This window comes from Canis lupus, chromosome 29 (assembly GCF_003254725.2).
Source record: "Canis lupus dingo isolate Sandy chromosome 29, ASM325472v2, whole genome shotgun sequence".
Lineage (NCBI taxonomy): Eukaryota > Metazoa > Chordata > Mammalia > Carnivora > Canidae > Canis > Canis lupus.
Window position 1 is genome coordinate 29,049,454 of NC_064271.1, and position 27,747 is coordinate 29,077,200.

General features: G+C 40.7%; 1 protein-coding gene across 1 annotated transcript; it reads left to right on the top strand.

Moving 5' to 3' along the window:
• Window positions 1–26,382, top strand: CHMP4C (charged multivesicular body protein 4C). The gene is made up of 5 exons (XM_025433618.3): window positions 1–299; window positions 18,739–18,916; window positions 21,864–21,978; window positions 25,092–25,257; window positions 25,447–26,382. The coding sequence occupies exons 1-5, from the start codon at window positions 110–112 to the stop codon at window positions 25,506–25,508; spliced, it is 711 nt and encodes a 236-aa protein (XP_025289403.1). The 5' UTR covers window positions 1–109; the 3' UTR covers window positions 25,509–26,382.
• The last annotated feature ends 1,365 nt before the right edge of the window (window positions 26,383–27,747 follow it).

Sequence of the window (27,747 nt, forward strand, 5' to 3'; positions counted from 1 at the left end):
CCGACGACTCGCCCGCCCGGGAGCGCTGCCTGTGGGCGGTGGGCCCGAGACCCGAGCGCCGCGTCGCCGCCGGGTCCCCGGGGTGGGGGCGCCCCCCGCAGCCGCGGCCATGAGCAAGCTGGGCAAGTTCTTCGGAGCCGGACGCTCTTCGAAGGGCCGGGCCGCCCCCAGCCCGCAGGAGGCCCTGGCCCGGCTTCGGGAGACCGAGGAGATGCTGAGCAAGAAGCAGGAGTACCTGGAGGCTCGCGTGCAGAGGGAGCTCACCCTGGCCAAGAAGCACGGCACGCGGAATCCGCGAGGTAGGCCCGGGGCCGGCGCAGGCGGGACCCCCACCCCGCCCCCACCCCACCCCCACCCCCACCCCGCCCCCACCCCACCCCCACCCCCACCCCGCCTGCAAGCCCGGTCCTGGGGGACCCGCCCCGGAGGCCGCACCTCCCCCCGCGGCCTTTCCAGGAGCTGCTGTTGACCCCCCAGCTCAGGAAGCACAACCCTGGAGGGCAGGCTGTTAGGGAGGCCCAGTAAAGAACACGCTTTAAAAAGCTCAGAATTAATGGAAAAGACCGATGATGAACAAAATATCTACATGTAAAAAAAAAAAAAAAAGAAAAAAAAGAAAGAAAAAAGAATTGGTATTATTTTTTAAGATTTTATTTATTCATGATAGAGAGAGGCAGAGACACAGGCAGAGGGAGAAGCAGGCCCCACGCAGGAGCCCGATGTGGGACTCGATCCTGGGTCCCTAGGATCACCCCCTGGGCCTAGGGCAGGTGCCAAACCGCTGAGCCACCCAGGGATCCCCAAGAATTGGTATTATTGATTTTTTTTCTTTTCTTTTCTTTTTTTTTTTTTGCCTCTGGCCCTTACGTCGTTCTACAAGGCACTTCTTTTATTTGACTTTTTTTTTTAATGTGTTATTTTGTCCATTGTGAATTTTGAACTTTAAAGACGTTGCATTAAAATATTATTTATCTTGATTCCTTTTTTTTTTTTTTTGCCTCCCATCTTAAATTTTACTCCTGTCTTGCCTGACCTTAGCCCAGCCCTGCTGACCTCCAATATCAAGTTTTCTGTTGTGTGTTTATATATATTGGATCACACATTTTAACTTGCATAGAAATCTCTAGCAGAGTATATTCTAGTATGTTCTGGTTTTACCTTGCTCCTAAGCCGTTGAAGAGTTTCGTTGGCTGTTCTGCTGTTGAGGTTATTATTTTTAAAAAATAGTCGAGGAACTAAATATTATATTTCCTCTCACTGGTTTTTACCACGCAAGGGACTTTGAACCAGTAATGACACTTGGTGCTCCTGTCGCACCTTGAACCCTTTGTTGCTTTCCAGAGTTAATTGGTTTCTTCAGCGTACTGCGCTCTTTATAGAGAGTAGGTCTGAACAGCACAGTGACACGTATAAAAAAAACCCAGGGAGAAGTTGAAATGATTTGGTCTTGTAACACCAGAAAGAAAAGTGGTTTTGCAGTGGCGGACTCAGAAATAGGAGCGGCAGTAACAGAACTCTGCCCACCACCTAACCCTGAACTTGCATCCACAAGTCAGGCTTCTTTAGTCATGACAAAGGCTTGGGGAGATTTACTCAGCCCCAAATGATGCTGCCATTGTTTAATGCAGGAAAGGAATAATGTCTTCTGGAGTTGACCTTGAAAACCCTGCTGCTTCCCATAAAAATGTGCCTGATACATTTGCGTCCACTTAACTACCAACAGTAAAAAGGCCAAGTTTCATTTTTCTCTGCTGCTGCTGGGCTACTATATCCTGGCCTGTTTTAAATACTGGTTTCTGTTTTTACTTTGTCTGAAAACATTTTGGGAAGCGATTTAATGGCAATTTCTAAAGAGATACTATGCCATTATGGCTTGCTAAAAAGTCATTGGCAGGTCTTTTTCTCTGCTCTTCCTCTTCGTTTTTTTTTTTTCCCCCTCTTCAGTTTGATAGGCACTCTGAAATTTGCTTGATGTCTGTCAAGGGATGTCTCTGTCACCCTTTTGGGTCTGTATATTGTTTTATCTACAGTGGTTGCTCAGTAAATACTGGTGTAAAAAATCTTAAAAATTGAACATCTGCTCCTAGGAAGTGGTGAAAATGTAGATTTGCTTTCAGAAGACAAAAATGTAAGGTAATCTACATTTTATTGATTTTTTTTCCCAGAAATGGTCTCCAACTGGTAATGCATTAAAGTATATTGCAAATGGCTTTATTAAGATCCTCCCACAGAATTAAAGACAACATTAATTAAGAGCATCAATCTAACTTCCTTAAGTCAGGGAAGTTACAGATGCGTGTATCATGTGCAAATAACTAATTGGGGTTAGAAAAAGCCACTTACTCTTTATCATTTATCCTTGGGAACTTCACAGGTTTTAGCCCAGGCCTGGTTCTAACAGTGGTTGTGGGAGCGGAAATAGGCTAGTTAGCATGAGTTCATCTGTACTCTAAACTATGGAAAGAATTTAATCCCAGACCCACATATTAGAAGACCTGTCAATATCAGCATTTTTCAAATAAATCAGATAATGTCATGTACACATAGTTTCTGTTTTCCATTAGCTACTAAGAAATATTTTCACATACATGGTTTAATCAAGCCCAATATAGTTAGTACAAAATGGGCCTTGTTTATACAAGGCTGTATTTTACACAGGGCTGTATATTGTGCTATAAGGGCTGTACTTTATAATCTGAGTGACATTATGTACATGCAGTTAAAGTTTTACTTCTAGACATGATTGGTCAGCTAGCTTGCTGCCAAGAATAAGAGGTTGAATGGCCAGTTAACATTGTATCAGAAAGGGCCGTTCCCTGCATGGAGCCTGCTTCTCCCTCTGCCTCTGTCTCTGCCTCTCTCCCTCTCTGTGTCTCTCATGAATAAATAAATAAAATCTTAAAAATATATATATGTTAAAAAAAAAAAAAAGAAAGAAAGAAAAAGAAAAACAAGGGCTGAACTCCTGGCCACTACAAATTCTGCGGTAATCTATTTCTCCACAACAACAGAAGCTTTGGCAGCCTTCTGAATGTCAAAACTGGGTTTTATTGGTAAAGCAAGTAACTTTTAAATTAGCATGGTGTTAGAAATGAAATCTCAGTGGTGAAATTATAGATACTCTAAATACGTGGGTTGGCTAAACTAGTCTGGAGACACTTCCTTGCTTCCCATTGTAAGAACAAATAATAAGAATCTACTAGATATATAACTAATTTAACATTAAAATGGTACTTGAGGCTCGATCGCAGATGAACACCGTGTCTGGTTCTTGGTTCAGGTGTATTTTTGACAGAGTGCACCTCGCACGGAGCACAGCACCCTACCAGGGCATGTCACTGCCTTCAGTGAGACTTACTTACTATTTATGAGAGATACACAGGCAGAGGGAGAAGCAGGCTCCCTGGTGGGGAGCCTGATGTGGGGCTTGATCCCAGGACCCTGGGATCAGGCCCTGAGCTGAAGGCAGATATTCAATCCCTGAGCCACCCAGGCATCCCTTTAGTGAGCTTCTCATATGGGGTATATTGGAGCCCCTAAGGGGACATTGAGTCAGGCTTCATTGTTTTTGCTTGCCAGTGTATGTTTGTTTATGCAGAATTTAGTCTGAAACTTGTTCTTACTGTATCTCATACTAAATTGTGCAGGCGTCGCTAATTCTTCTCACTTCAAACTTCTTTGGTAGTTACCATAATTTCCCAAAAAGAACCTGAGTGTTCATTACCAAATTGGTTGGGCAACACCCATGGTATTCAGGACCCTGTTGATCTAAAAGATTAACCCTTGGAACAAGATTTATAATTTGGTTAAAAGTTTTGGAAGTTGGGTGGGGGCATGGGGTAACTGGGTGATGGGCATTAAGGAGGGCACTTGTTGGAATGAGCAGTGGGAATTATATGCAGCTGGTGAATCACTAAATTCTACCTCTGAAACTAATAATAAAAAATTTCTAGTAGTCCCATTTAAAAAATGGAAAAAAAAAACATTGGAGGTCAGAGATTCTTTAATGTAGTTTTTGTAGAGTACCCTTGCTTTACAACTGGTAATCTGCTTTGTGGAAAAGCAGACTTTTTACAGACTACTTAATTTTTTTCTTTTGAGCACTGTCATCAGGAGCAGTTTTGATTTTTTAATTTTTAAAAAATATTTTATTTATTTATTTTGTGAGACAGTGTGCAAAGCACAAATGGGAGAGGGGCAGAGGGAGAGGAAGAAGCAGGCTTCCTGTTGAGCCGGGGTCTCTGATGGGGGCTTGATCCCAGGACCCCAGGATCATGTCCTGAGCCAGCAGGTGCTTAACCATCAGAGCCACTCAGGCCGACCCTGAGAGCAGTTTTCAATCCTGGCTGTATATTAAGTTACCCTGATGCCTGGGTCTCACCCCTTAGATTCTGATATAATTGACTGGGGTGGGGGGGAGGGCTCAGGCATCAATATTTTTTTTAAAAGTGCCCCCAGGGGGAGCTTGGGTGGCTCACTCAGTTAAGCGTCTGACTCTTGATTTCCACTCAGGCCAGGATCTTGGGGTCGTGGATCCAGCCCTGCCTTCAGGCTCAGTGTGGAGTCAACTTCAGATTCTTTCTCCCCCTCCTTCCCCAGCTATTCCTCCTGCTTGAGCCTGTTTATTCTCTCTCTTTCTCTCTGTCATCAATCAATCCATCTAAACCCCCGCCTCCGTGATTCTTCCCTGTGGTGGTGGTGGTGGGGGAGTTAAGGATGAAGAGTTTAAATCCATAGTAATGTTAATGAGTTAGGAATATGTGGTCCTTAAGTCTTGGAAGTGCTTCCTAACCTTTTCCGCACATCATGGCCTCTATGGCACTGATAATATTTGTGTGCTTCTCTGGGATAACCAGGGACAAGCAGCTTGGGGACTCTTGGTGTCCCAGGGCTTCAGGAGCTGAAGGGATCGGTGTACTGCAAACCCCTCCTGCCACACTAGATTGGTGGAACACCATAGTGGTCACTATTCTAACCTCCCTTGAGGTCTTTTTAAAAATAATCTCACTCACCAAGAGACGGCCACAGGTTTTATTTTGCTTAAATATAAGGTCCTGATCCAGTTTTTACACATTTGATAGACAATAACTTAGTGTTGCAGTCAGGAGACTCGGCTTCAAAGCAGACAACTTTGGGTTCGATTCCTAGCCCCGCCCGGCCACTTAGACATGGTGTGGCTCTAGACCATTTCCTAGGCCTGCCTAGTTCTCGGTTTCCTCATCTGCGTCATGGCAAGGAGATGATTAGTCCTCAGAGTTATGAGGATTAATGACATTATTGTATAAAGCCCTTAATTCAGTGCTCTATAAATGTCAGCCCTCGTGATAACAGTATTTTTTTTTTACCTAGCTGAAATTGGCTTCCTACTAAGTTCCACCTACTGGTCCAAATTTTGTCTTCAGGAATAACATAGAATAAATCTACTCCAGGGGCACCTGGGTGGCTCAGTAGTTGAGTGTCTGCCTTTGGCTCAGGGCGTGATCCCGGGGCCCTGGGATCGAGTCCTGCATCAGGCTCCGCACACAGGGAGCCTGCTTCTCCCTCTGCCTAGGCCTCTGCCTCTGTCTCTGTGTCTCTCATGAATAAATAAACAAAATCTTTAAAAAAAGAGGAATAAATCTATTCCATCTGTCACACGTGAAGGCCTTTCACATACTTGAGGACCGCAGTCATTTTTCTGTGTCTCCTGTTCTGCGGACCTGAACTCCCTCAGTCACCTCTCAGTTACCCCCCCTACTGTGCTAAGGTTTGCTTCCCAGGGCCTGGTCTAGTGGGAGGTAAGAGAGACCCTGGCACACACTTGTGTGCCCCTGAGAGTGATTACCCTCTTAAATTTGCACCCTAGGTGCCTCTGTTGCTTACCTTTTCCTCGGCTGAGCAGGAACTTCAAATATGTGATTATGTGGAGAGGGCTGGCTCCAGTCTGGGTTATCCACAGGCCTCAGGCCGTGGGCAATGGGCTAATAGGGACGAAAGGTTAAGACCAAGAAGGAGCAAATTCGGTCACAACCCCTCTTCAGTATCTTTACACATGATTCCAGTGAAACCTGGCAGCTGAGGCCCTTCTGCTCCTCCATCAGGTATCTGATGAGTGAGATCTGAGGGCACAGTCTTTTATTTGGAGTAAGCCAGCTCTCTTTGAAGCCCGGGCTATTTCTTGGCAAGGCCGAATTTGCTTTCAGAGTCGTGACGCAGACTTGATGTTCCTTGGAGTTGGGGTGTGTGCACGCTCCCATTGGCTTAGCCTCATGTACGAACCTCCTTGGTTCCTCTTCAGTTTGCTTTTTATTATGGTTGTCATGGAGCTGAATTCTGCAGTCTCAGACACGGACAACCGGACGGACTTCTGTGTAAAAAGAATGCCGTCTGTGTCAGCTGTGTATCAGCTTTGTTGTCCAAGTAGTGAGGGCGTAGGCATGCATGGCTCAGGTGACATGAGACTGATGCAGAATGCAGGGCCCTGATGGACGGGAAGTCTCTTGGGAGATATCACTCACTTGGTGACCTCCTTTCTTAAGAGAGTTTCCCAAAACGTGGCCCTCAGGTCACCCCCATCAGAATTCCTTGAAGATGTTTGTTAAAATGTACACTCACAAGGACCCCCCTCACCGTTCTAATATAGTAGGTGGAGTACGGGGTCCAGAACTCTGAACTTTGAAGAGATAACCCAGTGATTCCGATGCCCACTACAGCTTGGGAACTGAGGAGGCAGGTAGTATTCCATGAGCTGCTAAACTAGAAACCTCTCCTCCATCTTCTACCCTCACCGTTCCTGTTGTTGCTTTCTTCCTCCTCTATTAATCAGAGACTCAGAGGAGAAATATCCACCCACCTCCCTTCTGTTTCCTGCTGAAGAAACATTCCTGAAGCTTCTGACGGATGCCTATTAGCTACCCTGTATTAGTTTTCTTGAGGGAAGTCCACCTGGTACTGTGACTCCATAGTCCTGAAGAATCTCAGAGTTCTCCAGAATTCAAGTTAAAACCAAGCATCACGATAAAGTATTCTGCTTGCCTTTGATTATCTGATTTTTAAAAAGATTTTATGTATTTGAGAGAGAGAGAGAGAGAGAGAGAGAAAGAAAGCAGGAGCAGGGAGAGGAGCAGAGGGAGAGGGAGAAGCAGACATGGAGCTGTATCCAGGGACTCTGGGATGGTGACCTGAGCCAAAGGTAGACACTTAACCAACTGAGCCATCCAGGTGCCTCAATTATCTGATAATTTTGTACTGTACTCTGTGTATTCTAGGGCCAGAGAAAAGAAAGAGTTTTATTCCTGGGGCATTAAGGACCCATATGCGAGTCAGGTCTTGTTCTCCATTCAACTACTCTTCTTTCTTCTGGAAAACATACATCAATGGAAATGTGACCCTTCTTCAGTTTTCACCCTCAGTTTCTCTGCCCCACCTCAGAAGCTCCCCCTGGGCTGTCACCCCTTGTGGGGAAACCTAAAATATCTGAATGGGCCCTGGGAGCCTACTCACTTAAGCTGGGGTGTTAAAACTTCTCACTTTCCTACTACCTCCCTTCCCTCTCTCAGCCCTGGCAGGGATCCTCATAGACTTATACCCTCATTCACCCACTTAGGTACCCCAACCAGCAGAATGCCATGGGCTTGTTATCTCTTTTGTTCTGTTGTGCTTTTTCAGATGCAGGTCAGTTGCCTTCCCCCAGTGGATTTGGAAAGAGTGCAGAATCCCAGCCAGATTTACCCTCTCCCCATTTAAATCAATATGTTAGGCTTGCATTCAGTATTTTACATTTATTTCTGTTCACGATCATCTTATTTTCAGTTAAATCTTAAAATTCTGATTTCATTGTCTTATATATGAGCAATTTCTTTTTTGTTGAACCAGTCACAATTTTTTTAAAGATATTTATTTATTTATTTATTTATTTATTTATTTATTTATTCATGAGAGACACAGAGAGAGAGAGAGAGAGAGAGAGGCAGAGACACAGGCAGAGGGAGAAGCAGACTCCATGCAGGGAGCTCGATGTGGGACTCGATCCTGGGTCTCCAGGATCACACCCTGGGCTGAAGGCAGTGCTAAACCGCTGAGCCACCCAGGCTGCCCGAACCAGTCACAAATTTGATCAACAGGTGGGGTTTTTTTGTTTTTGTTTTTCTGTCAAAGTATTTGTTAAAATACATTGAATAAGACAGAACTCAAGGACAGAGCCTCATGGCATGCCTCTAGAGACTTCCTTACAGGATAACCTTTATATTCCAGTAATAACATTTCATCTAAGATTTGAGTAAGGCATGATTACCAATTTGACAGATCAGTGCTCAATGAGTTCAGTTATTCATCTAGCTATGAAGATACCTAATGTACATTTCTAGCCCATATCATCTTATTTCTCCACCTTTTTCTCTTTTCCCTAACAATGCTTCAATATACCTTGTGAGTTATATTCTTGAAACCAAACTATAGTCACACACCTCTGATTCCCAAATGCTGATTTATGAACTGAGAGTATATTAGCTTCACCAGATTCACCTGGAGAGCTTTTTAAAATGCCACACCAGGCAATTCTATCTCAAGAAGTCTAGGGTAAGTTTAGGATTGTGATACTCAAGCCTTTCTGGTTAATTCTGATGTGCATAATGTGAGAAGGCTGGTTGAGTGGCCTATGGTTTTTTACCTTGAATCAGCATCTAGTAACCCAAAGAAAACAGGTCAATGAGATTAGTTTGCTATTTTTCATCTTTGTGAGCTCATATTGGCTTCTAGTTATCATTGTCTTTTCTAATTTCTCAGAAACTAGAGTGTAGGGTGTCTCTGTTCTAGAAGCATTCTAGAAAAAGTCTGTGGAGCAGATTTTTGACAGTTTGCTGATGTGTTGTAGCTACTTCTAGAAGGGTAATTGGTACTATTTCTTATGTAACTAATTGAGGGTTTTTGGTGTTTTTTTTTTTTTTTCCCCGTCATGAATATGGAGCATCATTATACATTTTGGAACAGTTATTATTATTATTCATTTTAAGTTTCACAAAGCTGGATAATAGAGCTTTTTTTTTTTTGCAAAATACATTATATGAAGAATACAATTTTCCTTGATGTATACTATTTTGCAATTAATTGAATTAGCCACAATAAGGTAGAAAATTTATTGACACAATGATTATGCAAAAGTCATATGATTTATACAGTTTTGAGAAACGATAGCAGGAGATTATTGTAAGCTTGCCCTCAGATGTACTTAGAATTACTGTGTTCCTCAGTATTTAGAACTACTAATTTCAGATCAGATTTTGTTTTCAAGAAAACAGGACACATGCATGATAGTCTAGCCAGTGAGATACAAGGCCATTTCTAAGACTGAGATTTTTTAAGTTTACAGTGCTTTGCTTTGGCAATCAGCTTTGGAAAAGATGAGAATGATTTATGTTGGCATTTATTTTTTGTTATATACTTAAATATATGTGAATCAATTTGTACTTTGGTAAAAAGATTCATTGATTTTTTTTTTTTTTTTGTAGAGAGGGAGCTTGAGCGCACAACAGTGGGGTGGGCAGCGAGAGAGAATCCCAAGCAGACTCCCTGCTGAGCATGTAACCCAACACAGGCTTTATCTCAGGACTCTGAGATCATGACTTGAGCCAAAATCAAGAATCTATTGCTTACCTGACTGAGCCACCCAGGCACCCCTCCATTTGTACTTTTAAGGGACAAAATTATCGCAGGTACTTAAAAGACGTAGGTAATATTGAGGATTTATTTTTAAAAATTCCATTCTCAACCTTTTGCCATAGGAAACTGTGACTAGAACTTTAGTACAGACTGGTAATTTTAGTTTTTCCTACTTTTTTTTGACTATTCTTTGATAGAAGTTCAACAAACACAATTGGCTTATAAGCTTACAGAAGGAGAAGGAACAAAACAGCAAGAGTCTGGAATAAATATAAAGCAAATAGTAATCTATTTCCCAAATAACTGACTTTCATATACCAGTGATCTTGATTTCTTACCTCAAATAAGTGGTTCTTAATAGAGAATTGCTTATTGGAAATATTTGGGATTTAGTCCAAAATTTATGCTTTAAAGCAATGAACTCCTAAATCCAAACCAATGAATCTTTGAGCCCACTGCTAAGCCCTTCTCCCAGGTATCTCTCGCTTGTGGGTATTTCCAGTGAGAGGATGGGGTTAGCTAAAGCCCGACTGTCATCTGCGCAACCTCTATCAACTCTTCCTCCTTCTAGCGACCTAGTGACTTACATGCCAAAAACAAAACCACCCCTCAAAAGCCAGCAACAAGAATGGTGATTTAAAAATTACAGGCAAGGAAAAGTTGATTATTCTCTGTTAAAAGTTGGGAATACTTGCAGCAGAAGCTGAAGCATTTAAAAATTAAAATTTAATGTCAACCATCCAGCTTAAATGAAATATAATGTATACTTTTACATTTGACTCACATATAACTTAGAGGAATAAAATCATGCAGCCAGATATTCGACAAACACTTTTTGACATTTTATTCTCTATTTAAATATGAATTTCTGGTGAATCTTTTTGGTTCTTTCACATAGTCCTATATGCTACATATCCATACCTTATTTGCTTTAGAAGTAATATTGGTCAATAGAATAGGCCTTTCTCAGTGAGCAGTGCAAATTCCATGACCATATTTAGTACATGTAGGTGAAAGTCAATATAACCTTGGAGTCTGAACAAAGATATTATCCTAACTCAAAACTTTGTTAACTGCAGCAGGAAAAAGTAAAATCATGTTAAATCAATTTACATGTATTTTAAAGATCACATATATAAGAGCCTTTGGTTTACCTTTTTGTGAGGAGTTTGAAAATTTTTATTATATAAACTATCTTCCTTTGTTGAGTATTGTTCTCCCACTTACACTTGCAAAGTTAAAGAATAATTCATCACCAATTGCAGGGTAAACCTTCTCTTAAAGAAATTCAAATATAGGGATGCCTGGGTGTCTCAGTGGTTGAGCATCTGCCTTTGGCTCAGAGTATGATCCCAGAGTTCCTGAATCGAATCCCTCATCGGGCTCCCTGCAAGGAGCCTGTTTCTCCCTCTGCCAGTGTCTCTGCCTTTGTCTCTGTGTCTCTCATGAATAAATAAAATATTTTTTAAAAAAGAAATTCAAATAGAAATTGGATAGGAGCTTGAGGATAGGAGCTATATATTTTTCAAGATTTGTTGATCATAGAATCTCAAGGGAATAATCATGGAATCATAAGACAGTGAGAGTTAAAGGGCACTGTAGGGGTATAGTTTGTTGGTTCTCAGGGGCACCTGCAAGCCACAGTCAAAATAGTAGGAAATGTTGGTGTATCAGATGAAAAGGAATCCTTGCTGCAAGTAGAAAAATAGAACTATGTTGTACATATATGTACACACATTTATATACATGTACATATTCATACATGCACATGTATAAACACGTGTACATACGTGCATATAGCTACATACAACCATGTATATATGTACACATGTGATATGGAATTACATTTATAGGTACATATGTCTACCCTAGAGTTAAGTATAATCACTATTTCTGACTTTTTTTTTTTTAAGATTTTATTTATTCATGAGAGACACAGAAAGAGAGAGAGAGGCAGAGACACAGGCAGAGGGAGAAGCAGGTTCCTTGCAGGGAGCTCGACGAGGGACTTTATCCCGAGTCTCCAGGATCACGCCCTGGGCCGAAGGCGGCGCTAAACTGCTGAGCCACCCGGGCTGCCCTGACTTTTTGTTTTTAAAGATTTTATTTATTTATTCATGGGAGGCAGAGAGGGAGGCAGAGACACAAACAGAGGGAGAAGCAAGCTCCTTGCAGGGAGCCCAATGCGGGACTCGATCCCAGGATCACGCCCTGGGCCAAAGGCAGACATTAAACCGCTGAGCCACCCAGGTGCCCATATTTCTGACTTTTTCTATTTAATATTTGCTGGTTTCATATTCATCCTATTTTCCTTGCATTTTAGGCAGTAGCAGCCCCATAGAGGTTACCAACGTGTGAGGTTACTAATAATACTGGTAGCAGGTAAAAAAACTCATCCATTCAGTTATATATGCTTCCTAGTCAAACATTTAATTGGGTTTTTACAAAGAATATCAAGTACATTTTAATTACTACATTGGTATGTTGTTCCAATAGCAGGTTAATTTGACTTGCGGAGCAATCGACCTCAGAAGCAATTAATTATAAGAAATAAGAATTTCAGTGGATATATAAAATGAGTCTTAGGCAAGCGTTCTTCCTTTTTCGACAGCTCAAGGCTGATAGCACTTTTTGGTCATGACCTTTCGCTCTCAGATTTAATAATCTCTCGTGCAACATCCTGGCGGTAAGAACTGCTTCGATCTCCAAAAGTAGCTGTGAGCTTTTCAGAAAAATGAGAGTAGCATGATTTCTGTTGGAAATGAACTTTAACTTCCTTTGTCCATTTCCTATCTTTCCGGAGATGGGATAGGGTGTTAATTATCCTCTTTCTAATCTTTCATACTTTATCAATCCCCATTTCTCTTTTTTTTTCCTGCATTTTCAGTCCACCGTCACTGGCTTGCTTACAGCAGTAGTCCACTTCCAAATGTCCTTTTCCTTGGGATATCTCTTACTTACTTTCTCCAATCTCTTTCCTTTCTACTGTTTTCTCAGGCATCTGCTTCACCATTGTATAATTCCCCACATCGTTGCCATGTTCTGGTCTTCTTTTAGCTTGCTCTTGACCCTTTCTAGGACATTTAATATTGGTGAGACCTTGAAAATAGGAAGGTTACTTATAAGATCCAGCCGGTGTGGTGAGCTGGTGTGATGTGCTCTATTTTGGGGTTTATAGTTTCTGGTTTCTCATATATCTCAGCCAGAAACTTCACCTTGTCTAGCAGGAGATTTGCGTTGTGGAGGTGACTCCATCCTGTGACACCTTTTATCATTTGTGTTCCTTCCTTTGCTGTGTGTTTGCTGTTTGTGTATACGTGCAGACTGTCACCCTGGCTTCATCTCCATTGCCTCTGTGACACCATCCCTTGTCCATTCCCTGTGTGCGCCCACCCTACCTTCTACAAGTCTCTCATTATTCTATATGTCTCCTCTGCTGCTTAAATGTAACTTATACCTGTTAGTATCTGTGGTCACAGTTTCTGGAAGATAGTAGGTGCTTAATAAATGCTTGTTCAATGATGAATAAGTGGTTGAACACCCATTGCATATTTGATACCCTGAGATTATAGCCTTATTTCTTTGTCCCTGCAGTGCCTAACATAATACTGGGGGTGGGGGAGATCTTCAGTGTATACTCATGGAGTGGCTGAAATGAATGGATAAGAATATATATTTTTTCAAACTGAAGATGGCCAGGGAAATTCACAATGGGGTGGTGCTGGGCAAATGAACCTTACAGTTTTCTAGTATGATCCCAGCTGTTTTCAATCTAACCTGTGACTTTAAACATTTTCTTTTTATGGTGTCTGTAGAACACTTACCATCATGCTTATTCAGATTGTGTTTTTCAAGAACTAAAACAAGGTGCCATAAATAGAAGGTATTATTTAATTAACAAAGTGATTGGTATGTGAGTAAGAACAGGGTTTACCTTAAAGTTTCTCAAATAAAACCACATGATTACGACACTTCCCAGTTAAAAGCAAAGGACGACATTATCAATTACATGTGACATATGTACCTGAAGCCCTCTGGGATTTCTCCTCCAGGCCCCATCTTTTAGGCCTTTTCTAAAGATCATCCATTCCTGGTAGAGGGAAGAGCTGTCATAATGCAGTTTCATATTTCACCAACAGGTTTGTCGATAGTCACTGGATATGATGGTTTCTGAAAGATTCTTTTTTTGTTTGTTGTTTTTTTTTTTTTTTTTTGGACCACTAATGGATTAACAAGGCACACATTTAGATACTCAGTGTGTGAAAAACAGATTGACCTTTAAAACCAAGATGCCCTTTATACTATAGGAGCAATAAAACTGTAACTTTTTTCCTGCCATGTATAGTTGTTTTTCATAGGTGACTGAAAGCCTTCCTCCTCTGGCTCTGTAGTAGTGGAGTAAAGTTGCTTAAGGCTGGTGGAATTTTGGTTCAAGTGAGTAATTCTTAAGTTTCAGCCCCTATCCTCGCTGAGCTGTAGTAAGGGCTCTTCATGCGACCCTTACAGCGGTGTGGACTACTCACTGTTCTTTGAATCCATTGCCGAGGGACATCATTGTGAAGCCCCGAAGCAAAACCCTTGGCTGTTTCTCCACTGCAAAACAAAACAGTAGATAGCTTTGTTTTAGAAAGAATGTTGCCCAGGTCTCACCAGGTGCTTAAAAGCACAGACAGGAGTTTGAAGATTGAATTGCACCTTCTACCCAGGTTAAATTACATGGCTTTAAAAACATCCTTCTCTCCCAAAACAGGAGCAATGTGAAGTTTGCAGTATTTGTTCCATGTCTTTGAAAATATGCAGCCATTTCTTTCCCAAATTGTTTATTATAAAACAAAATCAATCAAGAGGTGCCTGGGTGGCTCAGTCGGGTAAGCATCTGCTTTCGGCTCAGGTCATGATTCTAGGATCCTGGGATCAAGCCCCATGTGGTCGGGCTCCCTGCTCCAAGGGGAGTCTGCTTCTCCCTCTCCCTCCATTCTTCCCCCTGCTCGTGCTCTCTCTCTCAAATAAATAATTAAAATCTTAAAACAAAAACAAAAACAAACAAACAAAAAAACAACCCCAAATCAAAGCCTGTCTTAATTCATGGTGGGCCTGAGGCATCATCCTTTCATGTGGGAACCGCCTCACAAGGAGACTCTTCACATACCCTTCTCGGCTCCTTGGAACGTAAGCCTCTTGTCTTAGTGTTTGGGAGAAGTGTACTGTGCCAGATAGAAGTCACAGGAGGTGTCAGGTGTCCTGGGGCCAGATCCAGCGGTGCGGAAATCACTGGGTTTGCTCACACGAGGTGATTTGGAAAAATGTAAGTCAGATTTTAAATTTGGAAGACTTTGCATGCCAATCTAGGTTTCTTGCTTCTATTGGGCCTCTGAAGGGCTGGGCATGGTAGTTGTGGACTGGAGCCCAGTGGGTGTTAGATCAGGGTTATGCTTTCCTGGTTGCCAGAGTTCTGCTTCTTCCCATTGACTCCTTGATCCTGGGGCCAGGGTCCACTATCCTTTATTACCACTCTTGTACTACTTTTTATTGTAGTAGACTAATATTCCTCTGTCTTGTTCTCTCTCACAGGTGAGAAAACAAAGAAGGCCTTTCTCCCTAACCTCTCTCTGCTTCACTTCACTTTCATGACTTGCCTGGCTCCCTCTGAGATTAGGACTCTGGTGTAGGCCAATTCGTAGTTCGTGGTATGGGAATTAAAGTGTAAGTTGAGATCTCACCTCTTAGTGAATTTTCAAATTCCTCCCACGTAATTTGAAGGGCAGAAACTGTATGTTAACATAGGCACTTAAAATTGTGTCCAAACCAGAACTCATTATTATTAACAACAGACATTTGCAAGGTTGGGCATTATACCATGCGGCTCCCACCATATGGTGCTGACAGCCCTGTGAAGGAGATAATGATGATGATTATGAAGGTCCTCAGTATTTAGTAATCACTCACTATGTGTCAGGCACCACACTAAATACTTTGCGTATGTTATTTCATTTAATCCTCAACCACTGAGTGAGTTATATCCTTATTTTCCAATAACCACCTTATGTAAGGTCACACAGCTATGAATAGATGGAGTCTAGGTTTGGAAGTAGGCAACTTGACTCCAGAGTACAATGGTCTATTGTCATCTGCATATTATTGTTGTTGCTATTATTATTATTATCCAAGTAGAGAATGTCACTTAAGAGTTAAGGTCACACTCCAAGGTTATTATGCACAGTCATTAATTGGTAGGGGTAAGATTAAAACGTAAATCTAGTAACTCTGAAGTCTCATCCTTTAAATCAAATTGCATTTTTTGAATTTTAGAAAGTAATCTAATATAAATTCTTACTAGGAAACATGGTGTATTTTTAAATAGAGAACATTAAAGTGTTTCTAAAAAGAGGAAAATACTTTTAGGTCAAAGGATACCAGTCAGGTTCCAAGTAAGTATAGACACTGAACCAGCCTAACAGGATAGGGAGGAGTCACATTTGTAACATTCCACTTCTGGGTATGTTGGGTGGAAATGTGTATTTGAAGGTTAGCTTCCTAAGATTTTCTAACTCTAATATTTTCTAATGTTTTCTAGTATTATGTTCCTGTTATGAGTTATGAAAAAATAGGTAACTTGTTACTCATTAGTCTCTGAAATAAGATATACAATTGCATTAATAAATGTTATATAAATTGCTATTTTTAATAATATTATCTAGTTGTTAATTGTCTACCTTGCATGGGGACTGTATAAGGTATTTTCCATAAATTATCTCTGATTCTTAAACAATCCCCCAGCATTGTGGGGATTATATCCCCATTTCCAGAACAGCAAACTGAAGCTCAAACAAGGGAAGTGACTTACCCAAGAGTACGTATCTATTAAATCATGGGGGAAGGTACACTCTGGCCTTGAAGTCCATACATTTTCTATTATACCATGCTGTCATTATACTGTGTTTACAAAATTATTGGATTTATTTATTTAATATTTATTTCATCTCCTGTAAAGTAGACGAATAATAGTGTCTACTCTTGGAGTTTTCGTGAGAGCTAATGACATAATTCACATAAAGCACTTAGCACCAGTTTGGCATATAACAAATACTCAGTGTTAATTTTTGTTTTGTATTTTATTGGCCATGTGCCAGAAACTGGGCCTGGGACTGGGGAAACGGGAAACTAGGATACCACATTTCTCTTCAAAGGGCTTCTAACTAGTGTAGGCAAGGTGGGGTAGAAGAGGTTTTACAAATAATTATAATACAGTGTAATAAATGCAACAGTACATATGGATCTACAGGTAGAGCCTTAACCCAGAGGGTCAATGGGCCATTCTTTCCATCTTGGGGAGAAAACCCTGACACAGCTCTGGTCATTCATGTGATGAGTTTCTCTACAGGATGATATTGTGTGATATCATAGAAAGGCCTTCGTGCCAGACAATTTTTAAAAAATTGTTTTAGTTCTTTCCTAAAGGACAGGTTAAACAAGTAAAAGCTCTTTTCTAAATAAAGTGTAAGTGCTAGTCAGCAGGGACTTAAACTGTGATTTTGTACCTGGAGAGGGAAACCAAGCAGAACCTGATAATTCTGGACTTCCACAGTGGGCAGGGAAGGATAGGGGAAGATGGTTACCGCTCCCCAGGGAGATAGAGAGCAGTGTTCCACACCTAAAATAAAGCCTTTCTTTGTTAAGCCTGTCTGCTTGTTCCCTCCCATGGAATAACACAAACGCTTCTTATACACAGCTTTGGGCAGCCTTGCCTTTCAAGAGAGAGACCTCATGGGAAAACATACTTATGTAACTACAAGAACCCCAGTTACTTATACTAACTATTCTAGTCTTTCATTTATAAATATTAACTTTTAACACAGACTCAGAAGAATTTCGATGAAAGGTAATTGCAAGAAAGGGTTAAGATAAGCAAAGCAAACAACCAAACTCAAGAGACATAATTAAAACAGAATTTAAAATAAATTGAATAATTTATTTTTTAAAGACATAATTTAAAAAATGATTAGAAATACTTAAAAAGAAAGGAGCAAAAAATAGAATACATGTAGTTGAAGACTAATTAGTAATTCAGAATGTAAACTTAAGGATTTATCCCAGAACATAGAACAAAAAGAGAAATAAATTTATAGATTGAAGGATAGAGCCAAGGAATCCAACATCCATCATATTGGGATTTCAAGAGAGAAAATAGAGAATGGTTTGGACAGGGGTATAATAAGTAAACCAAATCTCTTGGAATTACAAGAATAAATTGACTAAAACAGAGTTTGAAGAGAGACTTCTCTCAGAAATCTCTTGTTGTAATTTATGTGCTTAACTCCAAAACCATAAAGCTATTTGAGTTTTGTCAATTCCATTGAATTATCTTTATATTACCATTCTTCTGCTACTGTTTTCCTACACTGTCCCTAAATATCCTATCAAAACTCATATTGTATTTTTTTGGGGAGGGAGTGCCAGAGTCAAATGGACCCGTTAGTTTTGTGATTTTTCAGATAAAGAAGGTAAGGTTATTTTGCTGAAGAGCTAATGGGAGGGTATTTGGATATTTCACTGAAGGCAACACTCTTTTCTCTTACCAGTGTGTCATATCATCCTTGACTATGACTCAAGCAGTGTTGAGCTTATGGATGCCCAGGGTTGGATGTAACCTTGCTGACCATCTCATGATCATTTTATACCAAGACATGAAGCTCATCATCCTTGGTTTTGGTTCCAGCTGCCACTCAGTGTTTACCTTCAAGAAAGTCACATAACTTCCCTGGATCTCAATTAGCTTGTCTTTGAAATAAGGAAATTGGGCTAGAATAGACAATTATTAAGATTTTTTTTGTTCCTTCAGAGTTTTTATTTTTCTACTGCATGATTTTTACTCATATTTTTATCTATTCTTTTTCTAAAATCCTATACTGACAGAAATACTTATGAGATATATTTTATGGAATATAAAAGGTCAGATGGCAGTGTTAGTTTCTCAGCTTTATTTGGCATCCTCGTTATCTATAGGGATCAGCAATGCTGAGTCTATGGTTGGTGTTGAGCAAATGTCTCTTGATCTAGTGGCTTGGTCTTTCTCCTTATAAATGTGGCTTCTCCCTTATTTAGCTGCATTACAGGCACTAAAGAGGAAGAAGAGGTTTGAAAAGCAGCTCGCTCAGATTGATGGCACACTTTCCACCATTGAGTTCCAGAGAGAAGCCCTGGAAAACTCACACACCAACACCGAGGTGTTAAGAAACATGGGCTTTGCGGCAAAAGCGATGAAAGCAGTTCATGAAAACATGTGAGTGACTTTGGTCTCCCTCCAAGTCATTAATTCCCTCAATGTTGAGAAGAGCCTTTGGAACTATATGGTGACTTTGGCAGGAATGGAGTTACCCATTTAAGGTTTTTTGACACGTTGGAATGGAATGCCCCCTCAAAGAAAGAATAGAAGTTAGAGTAGGAAAAAAAAGACCATGAGAAAATGAAGTTACTCATTTCGCTCTGTTTCCCAGTTGCCTCAATATTGTCTCACATTCCACCTGTGAATACGTTCACACTATAGTTTTTAAAATTTTTTTTAAATATTTTATTTTTTTATTCATGAGAGACAGAGAGAGAGAGACAGGAAGAGACACAGGCAGAGGGAGAAGGAGACCCATGCAGGGAGCCTGATGCGGATTCGATTCTGGGACTCCAGGATCACGCCCTGGGCCGCAGGCAGGCGCTAAACTGCTGAGCCACCCAGGGATCCCAGTTTTTTAATCTTTTTTTTAAGATTTATTTATTTATGAGAGAGAGAGAGAGAGAGAGAGAGAGAGAGGCAGAGACACAGGAGGAGGGAGAAGCAGGCTCCATGCCGGGAGCCTGACGTGGGACTCAATCCTGGGACTCCAGGATCATGCCTTGGTCCAAAGGCAGGCGCCAAACCGCTGAACCACCCAGGGATCCCAATTTTTTTTAATTTTTAAAAAAAGATTTTATTTATTTATTTCAGGGAGAGTGAGAGAGAGCGTACAAGTGGAGGTGGGGACCAGCAGAGGGAGAGGGAGAAGCAAACTCCCCGCTGAGCAGGGAGCCCGATGTGGGGCTTGATCATAGGACCCTGAGATCCCAACCTAAGCTGAAGTCAGATGCTTAACTGACTAGGCCACCCAGGCACCCCCCACGCTATAGTTTTTAAAAGGCCTAAATGTCTCAGGGTCCTGGAATCGGGCTCAGTGGGGAGTCTGCTTCTCCCCCTCCTGCTGCTGCTCACCCTCTGCCTGTGCTCTGTGTCAAATAAATCTTAAAAAAAAAAAAAAAAAGAAATTTAAAAAAATTAAAAGGCCTTAATGTCAACATCTGTGAGAATGTTCGAATTATCAAATAATGGTTGTTGTCAAACTTTGATTATCAAACCTGGAAAGCTACAAAAGAGAACACAGATGCCCAGGCTCCTTGGACTCCTTGAAGAAGGGTAGGAATTGGGCCTTTTTGTTTTTAGCACCAAGTTTTCCCCAAGTGATTCTGATATTAACAGGTGTTTGGGAAACATTGACCTAGAATAATAGCTATGAGCATAGATTTGAGGTCAGATTTTCTGAGTTATATATAATCTCTGTTTCATTACCAACTGTCCTTGAGCAAATTACTTTGCCTTTCCCTGTTTCAATTTCCTTAGCTGTAAATTGGAAATAATAATAGTACTTACCTCGTGTAGTGATTGTGAAAGTCAATGAGATACTAGATACAATGCACTTCGCATGGTTTCTGGCGCAAAGTAAGCACTCAGTGTCAATATTCATAGTGGTAGTGAGGCTCCTGATAATTTGCTTTATATTCACCCTGAGAAATCAATGCCCGGGACCTGATCCTTTCCCAAGATTGGGTATGATAGTGATTCTGGGTCAAAGGTGCACAAGAGCGATGAATGCCTGAGGGATAAAGAGAAGTGTCTGTGGATGGGAAAAGTGGATGCAGGGGTCAGTGAAGCCATCGTTGCTGACATTTTCTTGCCTTGATAACTCATTGATAACCAGCTGTCATTTGACAGCTTCAGAAAGATCATTAGAGTCATTATCAGAGTCAAAATTCTCTCTCGTTGCTGTAAGCAGGGTGCTGACTTCATCACAGAATCCTATAAGTGAGGTGCTGACTGTAGCACAGAACCACAGCCTCTCTCTCCAGGTAGCTGAGCAGCCGCATTCCACTGTATTCCTTTTGAGAAAAATTCAACCTGAGGCCCAAACTTCAGCTGTGCCTTTCTCATACTCCTCTTCATAAATTAAGTTCCTTGTATATTTGTTATAAATATAATTATAATGATTGGAAATAAGGAGTGATAGGAGGATGCTAAAAGAAAACTTTTTTTTAATGTAAAAATATTTGGGTTTTCCCATAGTCTGAGAAACTTGCAAAATATTTATTCCACTGGGAATCACAATTTCAGTATTTAGGTCACTTAAAAATGAGGAAAATTGTCACTCCTCTGGTTCTCAATCAGTTTGCCCTAGTTTCAGAGTTGGAGGAATGATTCAGAGACAGGGTGGTAGCGAAGCAGTCCAGATCCTGGCCTTCAGAACGAACAGCCTAGGTTGATGGTTAGGGTCCAGGTGGGGTGGGGGGCTCAGGTGCTAGAAACTGTCTTCAGAGCAGCTGTCCATCATGGGCCTGTGGCTACCTGAATTCCTGTGCCAAAGTTCTGATTCTTCTGAGGGCTTCCTAGGGCTCACCCTGTTCTCATTTGTATTCTCCACCTGGCATCAGTAGCTATGGGAAAGCCCTCAGGGAGTCAGCAGCTCAGAGCCATTAGGTGTTCTAGAAAATCTCTGGTTCCAGAGTTCAGCCTCTCTAAAAGACTGCTCTCAGATAGTCGCTGTTTATCTTGGTCATAATGGTCCTTGGGGGTCCATGGCATCATTTCCTGCTGAGTTGATACATAGTGGCATATATTAAATTTTACATATGCCCTACCAGACAAAATCTCAAAATGCATCTACAAAAATTGTCATAGTCTCTAGTGACTTCCAAATGTAACGGCTATTTATCAAATATTTAAAATATATGTGCATATGCAGGATTATTAGTATTTTTGAAATGCAAGTTATTTTTAAAGTTGGTAAATCTTCTCATCAGAGATTTTTGTTATCCTACTGAAATAACTAAGAGTTTACATTAAATTGACTCATTTTTCATATGGGATTATATCTAAATTCATAATTTTAAAGTAAAATTCTAAAATATTTCAAAAACGTATTATTGCCCAGGGATCTGAACAAAATAGATGATTTGATGCAAGAGATCACAGAGCAACAGGATATTGCCCAAGAAATCTCAGAAGCCTTTTCTCAACGGGTTGGATTTGGCGATGACTTTGATGAGGTAGGTATCACAGCGTAAAGAACAGAGGATGTGGTTGCTGAAAAGGATAGCTTCCTCCCATATGTATCAGGCAGGTTTTATTAAATATTTTCTTAAATATCATTAAAGAATAAGTGATATTTGTTAGTGATGCACTTCTCTTAAGGGGGGAAATGAAATGTTGGGAGCCCTGATTTAAAAGAAAGATTAATATGGTTTAGCAGACCACCCCTAATTAAGTTTTCAGCTATTAAGGGAAGGCAGTATGTGATTATGTAGAGTTAGTGACTTTTAATGGGTGAAGCCTAAATAGCACCATTACGAGGAATCCAGCGCTCACACATCTGGGCAAAACAAAGCAGATTGTGTCACTCTGCAAGGAACAGACATATCATGCTCTGTAGTTGTTAAATTAGAGGTTAGTGTGCCTCTGTTTATTACTCAGGCTATGAAACAAAATAAATGTAGAGTGGCATTATTAACACCCACATTCCATTTAGATTAATCAGTCCAATAATAGAGACTATAATTATAATGGTGGTGTCTGCACTGTGAATTTCAATTGTTCTGCTCAAAGCACACATAAGTAAGACTAGTATATGTTTCAAAATGTTTCCAGCTCTCTGATTAGTATGGGAAAGAATCTGACTTCCTGCATCTATGTGATATTAAAAATGCTACATCTACTGAGATGTGGTTCCATGGAAACAGAGAAAATGAGAATTGAGTATCAAGAACTTTTTTTTTAAGATTTTTTAAATTTATTTTTTCATGAGAGACACTGAGAGAGAGAGAGAGGCAGAGACCTAGGCAGAGGGAGGAGCAGGCTCCCTGTGGGGAGCTTGATGTAGGACTCGATCCCAGGATCCCGGGATCACGCCCTGAGCTGAAGGCAGATGCTCAACCACTGAGCCACCCAGGCGTCCCTCAACAACTTTTAAAAGTGCTGCAGACCATCACATGTGGAGTTTAAGAAACAGAACAAATAAAAAAAGACCAAAAAACCCGAGGCTCTTAAATATAGAGAACAAACTGGTGGTTGCCAGAGGGGAGGTGGGTGAGGGGAAAGGTGAATCAAGTGAAGGGGATTAAGACTGCATTTATCATGAGGAGCTCTGAGTAATGTGTACTCTCTCGTTGCTGTAAGCAACTAAATACTAACATCACACTGTATTTTAATTATACTGGAATTAAAATAGTAAGATATATCTTCTCCCTCCCACCCAAAATGATGTAGACCAGGAGTTAGAAAATTTGGCTGTTAGGCCAAATCCTTCCCATGGTCTCTTTGTACGGTGCCTGAGCTAAGGAGGGTACAGGTTAGTCAGAGCAATAACAGTAGAAGCAAAGAAGGCTGTGCAACAGAGACTGTATGTGGCCAGCAGGCCTACGATGTCGCCATGTGGCCCTGGACAGAGAATGTTGCCTACCCCCGGTTAGGGTAAGAAGCATCTCATGAGTGCATGACAAAATGGTGGAAGGGCTCTGGGCTCACCAGGACACCTGGGTTCTGCGATTTGTTGCTCAACTTTGTGTAAGTCTCTTCACTCTTCTGACCCTTAGTTTCCTCATCTATAAAAGGAGAATTAGTGGATGGCTAGCTTATCTCTGAAGTTTCTTAAATTATTATTATTTTTTTTTAGTTTCTTAAATTCAAAAATTATTTTATCAGTGAACAAGTGTTTGATACTCAGTCTGTAAACGATGGAGGAGGTGACTATTCTATCATGTTTGCTTAAGAAGATGTCAGTATCTTCTCGGTGCTGTTGAGGACTGTCAAGTACTATTGGCAATTCCAGGCACACGTTCAGTGTAGGATAATGTGTCCAGCCATTACTATACTAATTATATTTATCTCTAATTGTTTTGTGAGCAGAAATAGGCATCAGAATACCTATTCTGAAGGCACTGTATTCACATAGCCTGTGGAAAACCAGAAAGCACACATTACACTGACCCTGCTATTTCACGTGGCCTAATGACATACACTTTCATGATTTATTTCCTTTTCTTGAGGTAGATTTAGCAGTGGTCAGATAATCATTAAGCGTGCTGCACATCTGATATAAATTGATTTGATTAAATGTTGTGATTGGCTTAAGTATATCCTGTCTTGGCCCAAAGTTTTGTTACTCTCATTTTAATATAAGATAATGATTTGTTTAGGTACCTTTCTCCCACATTCAATAATGAGTTCCTTAAGTGTAGGGACTGTTGATTCACCTTTGCACCCCCAATACTGGGTTCAATACCTGACCATGCGTGAGCTCTCAATAAATTTGTTCAATGATGAATGAATGAATAAACAAAGAATCTCCTTGGTCGAATAGAAGAGTGTCTTGGGTCATTTCTAATAGTGACAGCCCTAGAGTTCTAATAATGACAAATTTGGTTTTGATTCCCAACCTCTCTCGGGGGGATTGGACTCTACTTGGGTGCTCGTGGAGTCAGTTAGATCTGAACCTCTGTAGTGAGCTCATATCTGACGTAAGGTGACTTGTGCTCTTAAAATCTCAAACTGGTCTTGTCTCTCTGAAGAAGATTAAACCAGACTCTCTGAGACCATAGCTAAAAGAAAGAAGTACAGTGTATCTACCTTGAGTTGAAGTTTTCTTAACCCAACCACACAGCATGATTTATACTGGTTTCGGTACTTTAACGGAGAAACCATAGTATCTTTGGTTCTTTTTACTTTCTGCACCTCATGGTTTTGCTGTACCTGTTGTTTTATTTTCATAGGCATTAGCCCAGCTGAAAATATGTATTTGCTCCAATTAAAGTTTTACAGATTCTTAATTTGTCACAGTAGAAAAGAAAAGATACATTGGAAACATGACAAGCAAGGTGCAAATTTCCTAGAAACTGTAGAGGTTATATATTCAGCGAGCACAAATTACTCGAATAACTGTTTACTGAAGTATTATAAGATTAACTACAACAAATTTGCACAACCCAAAATATTCATTTTTAATCATTGCTCAGTGTTGCAAGAAAGAGTTAGTCTTTAAAATAAATATTCCATTTCACCGGGTTCTCACATATCAATTGGGTAGCAGATGTTCTTATTATTGTGTTTGAGGAAACCCACTTCTTGAAACGTTAACTCCATAATTCTTTCTTTCTCTTATGTTCAGGATGAGTTGATGGCAGAACTTGAAGAATTGGAGCAGGAGGCATTAAATACGAAGATGACAAATATCCGACTTCCAAATGTGCCTTCTTCCTCCCTCCCAGCACAGCCAGATAGATTGCCAGGTGGAACGTCGGGCGTGTCCTCGACTGCACATCGATCTCGAGCAGGTGTGCTGCCCCTCTCAACCGCCCACGGTCAGATAGTTCCCGAAAACTGCTAGCCAGGCCTATTCCCATATAGCACTTATTTTTTATTTCATAAACATATGCCATTTAATTCCTGTATTCAAACCTGTTTTCTGTGCTGCAGGTGTGAAGGCCACCACTTGCTAATTTTTATCCATTTTTACATTTTAGCATCTTCCAAGAGGACAGAAGAAGTTGATGATATCAAACAATTGGCAGCTTGGGCTCCTTAAACTAAAATGGAATTCGTCGACACCTGACTTAATGAACTCTACCTAAGACATAAAGAAATGTCTTTGCCACATTCAGAAGTTAACAAAGACCCCGTTTTATATTTACGCTGGACGAGTAATTGTCTTTTAAGCCTTATAAGCACAAGTCACAAGGAATCGTGTGTAGACATCCAATCAGGGGTGGAAAGGGACTTCCTGGTAGCTTCTGGGAGGATCTCGCCATGCTGATGGGAGGGGGCGTTTGTCTTGTTACAGGCCACTGTATTTCCAGTCCCGGCACCTAGTTGGTGCTCTGTATACATTTGTTGAAGGAGAATGGAATTCTATTAACATAGAAAACATATGACAGTTTATAAGCCACGTAAAAGTGGGGCGTTGATAGCTAGAGAAAATAGCGTTCTCTTCGAAGTGAATGCAAGTTTTGCTGAGTGTGTCTGTTGGAACCTATCTGTCCCACAGTAAGTGTAAATACACTGTGTCTCTTGTAGGAGAGACTTCATGTACCAGAAGTCTTATGTGAGTCCATACATAAATAGTTTCACTTGAGTTTTGCAGTTTAAAATCTTAAAGGAGCTTTAATTGACATTTATTATGGCAATTAAGCTTGGAATGGGGCAATGGATGCACTTCCCAAAATGTCTGAGAGCACTAACAGCTTACACTGCTGAGCGAGGATCTCCTGGGTGTAATTTAGCCACTTAGGAAGCCGTGTTAACACTCCCGGGCCATTACGATGCTGTTATGGCTTCAGCGTGCTGAATGTGTGAGCGTTCATTCTTTTCCATTTTGTGCTCTCTTGTACGTTTATTTACACCTTATGGCATATTCCTTGTAAATACATAAAGAGTCGATTAAAAGTATATCATGAGTAAAATTTCGGCCATCGTTATTTTTAAATGAAAATAAATGACAAAATCATGTATTGTTCCTAATATGTCATGGACCATAAAATGACAAATGTCATTATATAAAGTGTTCTAGTAGTCCCTGCATTTGCTGAGCTACATAATGGAGTGGAAAGGACACTAAAGCTGGAGGTAAGAGTCCTGGATTCCAGCCCCTGTTGTGCTGCTAACGCAGTATGACCAGCCACGTCATCAACCCGGAACCTTTGCTTCTTCCTTGGGAACTATAAGGGTTGGACTTGATCTCTAATGGGTCCATCCTGCCACAGGCCTTTTGCATATGCTGTTCGTAGCAGTCTTCCCACCATCCACACACAGATACCAAATCTTACTTATTCCTTAAATCTTAGTTAAAATGTTCTTTATTTTGGGAAACTTTTCCTGATTGCACAGATTAAGTCAAGTCTCCCTGTTGTATGTTTTCACAGTACTCTCTCTCTAATCACCTGTCAGGGCTTATATTGCTTGAGTGATTGCTTAATTATTTTTGTCTTCCCTGCTGGGCTGGGGACCAGGAGGGTGTGGACTCCACCATTTCCAGTTCAAGAGTATCCCCAGGACTCCGCTCAGTTCCTCATATATAGTAGGTATTCAGTAAATGCTTACTAAATGAATGACTATGAGTTTTTTTTACATCTTTTGGGCCATCATAGAAAAACAGGAACTGGATTTACTTCCCACCTTCAAACAACTGGACAAAATATATGAAACAATAGTTTACAGACATTGGACAACGGGCAGCACTTGACTGTGATTCCTGAAAAGGAGACAAATGAAGTGAGCACTTCTGGTGCCCTCTCCCCCCCCCTTACTGTCTTCTCAGGGATAGCTTGGTGGTCTTAGTAGAGAAAATCTGTGGGGAAGATTCCTGCATGGGCATACGTGCGCACACACGCATGCACACATACACACAGTTTAACAAAGCATGGTCCTGTCGTCATGTATATTTCTCGCCATGAGCTCTATCCCAAGCTTGAGTCAAGTACAAGAGGTTTCCTCTGGTTTTCCTGCCATCTCTTCAATATTGCCATCTTTGACTTAAAGCCTACTTTGTTTGATATTAGTACAGCCACTCACAGCTCTCTTTTTCCATCTTTTTATTCTCAACCTGTATCTGCTTGTGAATCTAAAGGGAATCTTTTATAGATAGTATGTAATTGGATATTGCTTTTAAAAGTCCATTCACCAATTTCTGCCTTTTAATTGGAGTTTAATCATTTCCTTTAGTTCTTTAGAAATTGTTTGCTTTTCGCTCTTTGAACATATTTAAAATAGCCAATTTAAAGTCTTTGTCCAGTAAGTTTAACATCTGGCCTTTTTAAAAGGATAGTTTC

Excerpts from the sequence above, each read along its gene's own strand:
- CHMP4C (XM_025433618.3), top strand. The coding sequence starts at position 110 with ATGAGCAAGCTGGGCAAGTTCTTCGGAGCCGGACGCTCTTCGAAGGGC. Across the intron at positions 18,917-21,863 it reads AAAGCAGTTCATGAAAACAT|GGATCTGAACAAAATAGATG; the intron begins GTGAGTGACTTT and ends ATTATTGCCCAG. Across the intron at positions 21,979-25,091 it reads TTGGCGATGACTTTGATGAG|GATGAGTTGATGGCAGAACT; the intron begins GTAGGTATCACA and ends TCTTATGTTCAG.